This window comes from Eretmochelys imbricata, chromosome 7 (genome assembly GCF_965152235.1).
Source record: "Eretmochelys imbricata isolate rEreImb1 chromosome 7, rEreImb1.hap1, whole genome shotgun sequence".
NCBI classification, from domain to species: domain Eukaryota; kingdom Metazoa; phylum Chordata; order Testudines; family Cheloniidae; genus Eretmochelys; species Eretmochelys imbricata.
In genome coordinates, this window is record NC_135578.1 from 119,687,619 (window position 1) to 119,696,007 (window position 8,389).

The 8,389-nt window shown below is 41.7% G+C and overlaps 1 protein-coding gene across 1 annotated transcript in view; it reads right to left on the minus strand.

Annotated features, from left to right (window-relative positions):
- Positions 1-7,660, minus strand: part of CFAP58 (cilia and flagella associated protein 58) — a 95,900-nt gene extending 88,240 nt beyond the window's left edge. The window contains 1 exon segment of the mRNA XM_077822878.1: positions 7,202-7,660. Coding sequence (XP_077679004.1) covers positions 7,202-7,660 — 459 coding nt within the window.
- Between the last annotated feature and the right edge of the window lie 729 nt (positions 7,661-8,389).

Here is an 8,389-nt window from a genome sequence, read left to right on the forward strand (position 1 = left end):
CCAATCCCTGTCACAGAGACTATTTTCACAAAGTCACTTTAGCTGTTTCCCATGTAGAGAGTTAGTGAGGCCCTGCTTCAGCAAAGCACTTGAGCATGTGCCTAACTTTAAGCCCATACGTAGTCCTATTGACTTCCTATGTCTTAGTTTAAGCCGTATTTAGAGCTGTGGTGGAACTACTCTGTGCTTACATTTAGGCGGATTGTCATAACTATAAAGGGAAGGGTAACCACCTTTCCGTAGACAGTGCTGTAAAATCCCTCCTGGCCAGAGGCAAAACCCTTTCACCAGGAAAGGGTTAAGAAACTAAGGTAACCTCGCTGGCACCTGACCCAAAATGAGGGGACAAGATACTTTCAAATCTGGAGGGGGGTGAAACAAAGGGTTCTGTCTGTCTGTGTGATGCTTTTGCTGGGAACAGATCAGGAATGCAGCCTTACAACTCCTGTAAAGTTAGTAGGTAATCTAGCTAGAAAACGCGTTAGATTTTCTTTTGTTTAATGGCTGGTAAAATAAGCTGTGCTGGAGGGAATGTATATTCCTGTTTTTGTGTCTTTTTGTAATTTAAGGTTTTGCCTAGAGGGATTCTCTATGTTTTGAATCTGATTACCCTGTAAGGTATTTACCATCCTGATTTTACAGAGGTGATTCTTTTACCTTTTCTTTAATTAAAATTCTTCTTTTAAGAACCTGATTGATTTTTCATTGTTCTTAAGATCCAAAGGATTGGGTCTGTGTTCTCCTGCACCAAGTGGTGAGGATTATTATCAAGCCTTCCCCAGGAAAGGGGGTGTAGGGCTAGGGGGGATATTTTGGGGGAAGACGTCTCCAACTGGTCTCTTTCCCTGTTCTTTATTTAAAATGCTTGGTGGTAGCAACATACTGTTCAAGGACAAGGCCTAGTGTGTACCTTGGGGAAGTTTTTAACCTAAGCTGGTAAGAATAAGCTTAGGGGGTCTTTCATGCAGGTCCCCACGTCTGTACCCTAGAGTTCAGAGTGGGGAGGGAACCTTGACACAGATGCTTACATATTTTGCTGAATCGGAGTCCTAGTCAGCCTCCTTTGGTTGTAGGTGGGTTTTTTTGTTTTGTTTTTTGGAGGGAGAACTGCGGGGGAGGCGTGTCTTTCACCCAGTAACTGGAGAGAGAAACTTTTTGTAATAGGAAAATGTGGTTGTGATGCCACAAAAATTGCCAGATGACTAAGGCATAGTTGCAGTAACTTAAGCTGCTTTTAACTTTTTTTTGAAATTTACTAGATTCCATGTTAAGAGTGTCTCTTTAATATCTTATGAAGGTTGTGTAACAAACAGATGGAAGTAAGGAAGTTAGCAGTCAAGGCTGGTAGGTGTCTCTAGCTCTCAGTATTGTGGGAGAAGAAAAGAAACATAAGCCAAACGTATTAGTTAAAATTCAAATACCAGACTTACTAGGAGTTTGGAGATTTATTTCAGATTTAGACCCCAAACCTTTCAATGTAACTCTGTATAGGCACTAAGGTCTGCACTAGTAGATCCCGATATCAGCCTCCCATCCAACTCCCACTGAAGTCATGGGGAATCTTTTTATTAACTTTAATTGAACTTGCAACTTTACTCAGGTGAGTATTCTCACAAAAGTCAATGGGGCTACTCAGGTAAGTAATGATTGCTCACCTAAAAGTAAAGGTTACAGGATTGGGCCTGTAGATCCTTATGCTCTCTATGACAAAATTTCAGTTTTCAGTCTGATCTAGGGCAATATGTAAACTGGAGACATCCTGAATGGGGTTTTGCAATTTACTTTAGCTGGAACAGGACTAAGCCTAATGTTACCTAATTGTAGTAATCTGTTTCTAACTTCAAGTGGAGGAATGGGAGGTTGCTTCTTTTACATTCAAGACTAAAAGAAAGGAAATCTCTGATGATGGAAACCTCTGTTTTTAAAAATCACATATTACTCATTGGAAAGATAGGACTTAGAAAATACAGAGCATGTCATAATCTTTTAGATAATCAAATTACAATTAGTAATTAAAAAATGCATTGCAATTTATTGCATAATTAACACCAGAGACTGAGCTATACTTGATGGTTGTACTAACAGTCGTTCAGAAAATGTGTGGAAAAGATTTCTAAAGATTATAAAGCAGCTGGTTCATAAGCTGTAGATTCATAGATATTTAGGTCAGAAGGGACCATTATGATCTGTAACTGTATGGGTGTTTAAGTAACAAAAGTGATTGCACCAATTTAATTTTTCAAAGACTGAGGGCTTGCCTACACATACAGTGTTGCAGTGGAGGTGCTGTAGTGCTTAGTGAAGACGCTACCTGCAGGGATGAGAGAGCATAGTTAATCCACCTCCCTGAGTGGTATCTATGTCGACGGGAGAAGCCCTCCCATTGCCACAGCGTTGTCATAGATTCATAGATATTTAGGTCAGAAGGGACCATTATGATCATCTAGTCTGACCTCCTGCACAACGCAGGCCACAGAATTTCACCCACCACTCCTGCGAAAAACCTCTCACCTACGTCTGAGCTATTGAAGTCCTCAAATCGTGGTTTAAAGACTTCAAGGAGCAGAGAATCCTCCAGCAAGTGACCCATGCCCCATGCTACAGAGGAAGGTGAAAAACCTCCAGGGCCTCTTCCAATCTGCCCTAGAGGAAAATTCCTTCCCGACCCCAAATATGGCGATCAGCTAAACCCTAAGCATATGGGCAAGATTCACCAGCCAGATACTACAGAAAATTCTTTCCTGGGTAACTCAGATCCCACCCCATCTAATATCCCATCACAGGCCATTGGGCCTATTTACCATGAATATTTAATTACCAAAACCATGTTATCCCATCATACCATCTCCTCCATAAACTTATCGAGTTTAATCTTAAAGCCAGATAGATCTTTTGCCCCCATTGCTTCCCTTGGAAGGCTATTCCAAAACTTCACTCCTCTGATGGTTAGAAACCTTCGTCTAATTTCAAGTCTAAACTTCCTGGTGGCCAGTTTACATCCATTTGTTCTTGTGTCCACATTGGTACTGAGCTTAAATAATTCCTCTCCCTCTCCGGTATTTATCCCTCTGATATATTTATAGAGATCAATCATATCTCCCCTCAGCCTTCTTTTAGTTAGGCTAAACAAGCCAAGCTCCTTGAGTCTCCTTTCATAAGACAAGTTTTCCATTCCTCGGATCATCCTAGTAGCCCTTCTCTGTACCTGTTCCAGTTTGAATTCATCCTTCTTAAACATGGGAGACCAGAACTGCACACAGAGTTCAGTCAGCATAATTGCATCGCTCAGGAGTGTGGATTTTCCACATCCCTGACTGATACAGCTATACCAACATAAGTCTGCAGTGTAGACCAAGCTCGAAAATTAGTAGAACTGGTTAACAGTCCTGGGTTGACAGCCCTGGAGAATGAAGTCCTGTTAGCCAGAGCAAGGGCAGCACAGGCTTCTGAACACTGTTCTGATAATGTCCCTCCATCCTAACATGGTGGGACACCTCTAGAGGCAAGCGTGAAATTTATTCTCTGTAGTTCAATTCAGTACTTAGCTTCTCTGATGTGACTGTCAACAAAGAGCTATTATGTGAAGTGTACATAAGAAAATGGATTGAAACCATAAAACACAGGGCTGAGCAGCCTCAAATGGTAACAACTACTGATCACTATTGACCTAGGCCACTTTCCTTCAATCTGATCTAAAGAGTCAGGCCTCTGCACCGGAACATTTCAACAGGACTTCACAAGGTGCATGGGTCTGCTTCTGCTGTTCAGACTGCAGGACTGGGGCCTTCTTTTGGATTTGACCCAGTGATCTAGAAGGAAAAGGCTCTGCACCCATTACCTCCGTGACCCAGCCGGTCACCAACATTTAGGTCTTTACTTTTATTGTTTTTACAGGAACTGCCCCAAGAGAATTCTCCTTTCCCTAGCACACACTGTGATAAAAGACCCATGGCATAGCCACAGCTGGCCAGAGTCAGCTTACTCAGGCTTGCAGGGTTCAGACACTGTGGCTATAAAACTGCAGTATAGACATTCAGGCTAGGGCTAGAACCCTATTTTTGAGACCCTGCAAGGATGGGAGGGTCTCAGAGCACAGCTCCAGGTCAAGCCCAAGTGTCTATGCTGCAATTTCTAGCCCTGCACATCTGACGGTCTTTTCAAAGCAACTAGTTAGTGAAATGATAGTGAAGGACAGTGAAATTAGGATTAGTCATAGGATTCCTTTTCAGACAGCAAAACAGCAAGGAATTTTGAGGGTACGCTGAAAAAAATCAATAGCAACTAAAGAGTTTCTCAAAGACATGATAAGAACATTTTTGTAACAATGTTATAGTGATACCTGAATACTTAGCCCAAAGATTAAGCCTGTTAGCCAAACTGAGCAATACCTGTGCTCTGTGCCCCAACATCAGCACATCCCTGTGCTTTAAAAGAGTAACAGTTATGAGCTGTTTATTGTGCCCTGCCTCTCTAACTGTAACATATTGTCCTGCACCTGGTGACGGTGCCCCCATAAGGCTTTATGGAAATATGCTTATGAATGTATATATATGACATAACTGGAATATGTTTTATGCTATATATGCCATGTAACATATCTCTGTGAAGGTTATGATCTACTGAATCTATTCATCCTATTCGTATGCATGTATCATTTTTGTATTCAAAGTTATGAATATTGGCGTGTACTTGCTTGATTTTTGAGTAGCCTTTGTGAAGCATTTGGTCAGCTTCTGGAGAAAGCAATGTGCAAATTAAGTGCCCAATCAAGAACCACTTGAAGATGCCAGTCCACATCTGAGCTTTCCCAGGAATGGGGCTTGGCTGGTAAGAAACTCAGTCATGCATGGACATGTGACTGGCCCATGTGACTCCAAAACTCCATTTTGTAGCTGGATTCTACACAGGGGGAGGAAGAGGTGTCCACCCTCAAGAGAAAGTCTATTTAAACCCCTGGGAGACCCCTCCATTTTGTCTTCAGCTGGCTCAGGAGATAGCCTCTCCACCCCCAAGGATACCTGAAAGAAACTGGAACAAAGGACAGTAACTACAGGGGGGTGTGAGTGATTGCTGGACCCAGACTAGAAGGAAACTAGTCTGTAAAAGGAAGCTTACTGGGTGAGGTTTTTATCTGCATTTGGGTTTCTTAGACATAGACTTGCATGTTCTATTTTATTTTGCTTGGTAATTCACTTTGTTCTGTCTGCTATTACTTGGAACCACTTAAATCCTACTTTCTGTATTTAATAAAATCACTTTTTACATATTATTAACCCAGAGAATATATTAATACCTGGGGGTGGGGGCAAACAGCTGTGCATATCTATCAGTGTTATAGAGGGCGAACAATTTGAGTTTACCCTGTATACGCTATATACAGGGTAAAACTGATTTATTTGGGGTTTGGGCATCTGAGTGTTAAAGACAGGAACACTTCTTAAGTTGTTTTCAGTTAATTCTGCAGCTTTGGGGCACGTGGTTCAGACCCTGGGTCTGTGTTGGAGCCGACTGGAGTGTCTGGCTCAGCAAGACAGGGTGCTGGAGTCCCAAGCTGGCAGGGAAAGCAGGGGCAGAAGTAGTCTTGGCACATCAGTTGGGAGTCCCAAGGGGGTTTCTGTGATCCAACCGGTCACACACCCTTCCCACACCAGTCTCTCGGCTGCTACAATGGTGGGTGCTGTTACTCTGTACAATCCTTCAGCCTCTTGGCTGCTGAAATTAGCAGAGATAATATCCTTCCCACTCTACCCCTCTTCAGCTTTATGGTATTTATGAGAGGATTTCTCTGCTACTCTATCACCCTCCCCAGCTTCCACTTTTTGAGTCTTCTTCCCCATAAACAGTTCCAGTGCCTCCCTCCACTCCTGCTGAGAGATTGCCCAGATAGAAGCAGAGTGAAATTGACATGATTCGCATCAATTTCAGAACTGTCTATAAGGATCTGATTAGCATCAGGAAAAACCTGCAAGAATTTAGACAGTTTTCATTCTGCCACAATTTGGGAAAGCCCTGAGCAGTAGCAGAGGCACAAGAACACCTCCTGGGTGTAAAGCATTTGGTCAGCTTCTGGAGAAAGCTCTAGGGACACCGAAACCACTCAGAGAGATAGAATATCAGGGTTGCAAGGGACCTCAGGAGGTCATCTAATCCAACCCCCTGCTCAAAGCAGGACCGATCCCCAATTAAATCATCCCAGCCAGGGCTTTGTCAAGCCTGACCTTAAAAACCTCTAAGGAAGTAGATTCCACCACCTTGCTAAGTAACCCATTCCAGTGCTTCACCACCCGCCTAGTGAAAAAGCTTTTCCTAATATCCAACCTAAACCTCCCTCACTGCAACTTGAGACCATTACTCCTTGTTCTGTCATCTGCTACCACTGAGAACAGTCTAGGTCCATCTTCTTTGGAACCCCCTTTCAGGTAGTTGAAAGCAGCTATCAAATCCCCCCTCATTCGTCTCTTCTGCAGAATAAATAATCCCAGTTATTAATGAGTCTACTCTACAGCCTTATTGAAGAGGCATATGGCTTTTAGCTCATGCAGTAGAGGCTCATGCACTGAGGTCCCATGTTCAATCCCGCCTGCCGACAACCAGGGTCTGTCGGCATTACATCTGCTGACTTGGGATGATAGTACTCCCAAGAATTTACACTCAGATCACATATGGATGGTTGTCTTCTCAAATATAAGGACAAGAAGCTTAATTTTTTTTAATGAAAATTTACAAAAGTTCATGACACTCCCTTGGGGAAAAATCCTACTTGCAATAGGCAGGTGGATTTTTCATGTCTTGCCAATATTTAAAATGTCTGTAGCATTTCAGAAACATCAACTAATTAATCTCGAAATGCCCCTGTGAAGTATTTAATATTACTCCCATTTTACAGATAAATCATCTTAAGCAAAGAATTAGTAACTCCTTTGAAGCCAACAGAGTTAGAGTGGACTGTGTAAATAAGCACAAAATTAGACTGATAGATGTTGAGACATGCCCAAATGCAACTCAGCAAGTCAGTAGAAGAGCAGAGGTTAGACAGAAGGTTTCAGCTCCCAACTCTATACTCAGTCCACTAGCTCATATCACTTCTCTATAGCAGAACTATATCTTCAAGACATTGAACTGATTAAAATTTTCCCTCAGCTAACTACTGCATCCTCCATTAAATATTTTCTGTTCGTATTTAGTTCTATTTAAATTTTACCCTCTTCAGTGATGTTATCGTCATCTGATCATCTTGAGAGAGCTTCAGGGCTGTAGCCACTTTAGCCGAATTCACCACAATCTCAGCATTCAGCTCCCTGCATTTTGACATGAGACGCCTTTCATTTTCATACGATTTCTTCATAACCGTGTGGAGCTTCTCATATTCTATTCGGAATTTCTCCAGACTTTTATCTCCCATAAGTTCATTGATGACTTCTTGGAAGTCTTTTTCCAGTGCTTCGAAGGCATTTTCTTCTACACACAGTCTGTCGTTCCTTTCCTATGTTAAATCAGGTGGATAATCAATTAGCAAGGGGAGTTCAAAAATCCCAGTTTTGTCAGCAGATGACCACAAGAGATAACAGCAATATATTAATGACAGCTCATTGGTAACTAACCATGATGTAAACCTTCTATGTAGCAGCTCCCTCCCTCCCATATGAAATTCACATTCCATTCTATTTGTAGAGGCCAACGGGTAATGGACAAGATGGATGCTTTTTATGTCTAATGTCTAAGGCTTTAATTCTGATCTCTCTTACACTGGAATGACTTCATTAAAATAGAGTTGTTAAACCAGTGTGAAATTGGTGTGAAAAGAGAATCACACCAAATAAGCTTGCGAGTAATGGATCTTTTTCTAGTACATGTAAAACATTCATCTCATATCTTAAGACTAAATGTATTATTATTCCATATATTTGGATATGCCATTTAGACAAAGACTAATTAAATTGGAAGATGCTCACAATATTCATTTGACACTTAAAATACCTTTCTTAGAGCTTACAAATAACATCCTAATGAAATGAGTTAAGGTTCATCTTTTTGTGTGTTGGTGAGAAAATATTTTTGGTAAAACTTTTTGGTGACATGACGTTAAAACCAGCAACACACATAGGGCTGAATGCATCCCTGGTGTAACTCTACCAATGTACATGATGCAGCAGATAGGAATTTGGCCCACACTCTGGACCAGATTTTTTTTTAAAGTGGCCAATGATTTGTTGTGCCTGCTTTTCTGGGTGCTTGGCTGGGCCTGATTTCAAGAAATGATCGGCACCGTGCCTCCAATTAAAGTTGATCAAAGTTGTGGGAGCTCTGGAAATTAGGCCCAACATGTCTCAAGATGGACACCAAACACTGAGGCATCCAAACTTATTGGCTGCTTAAAAATCTCACCACG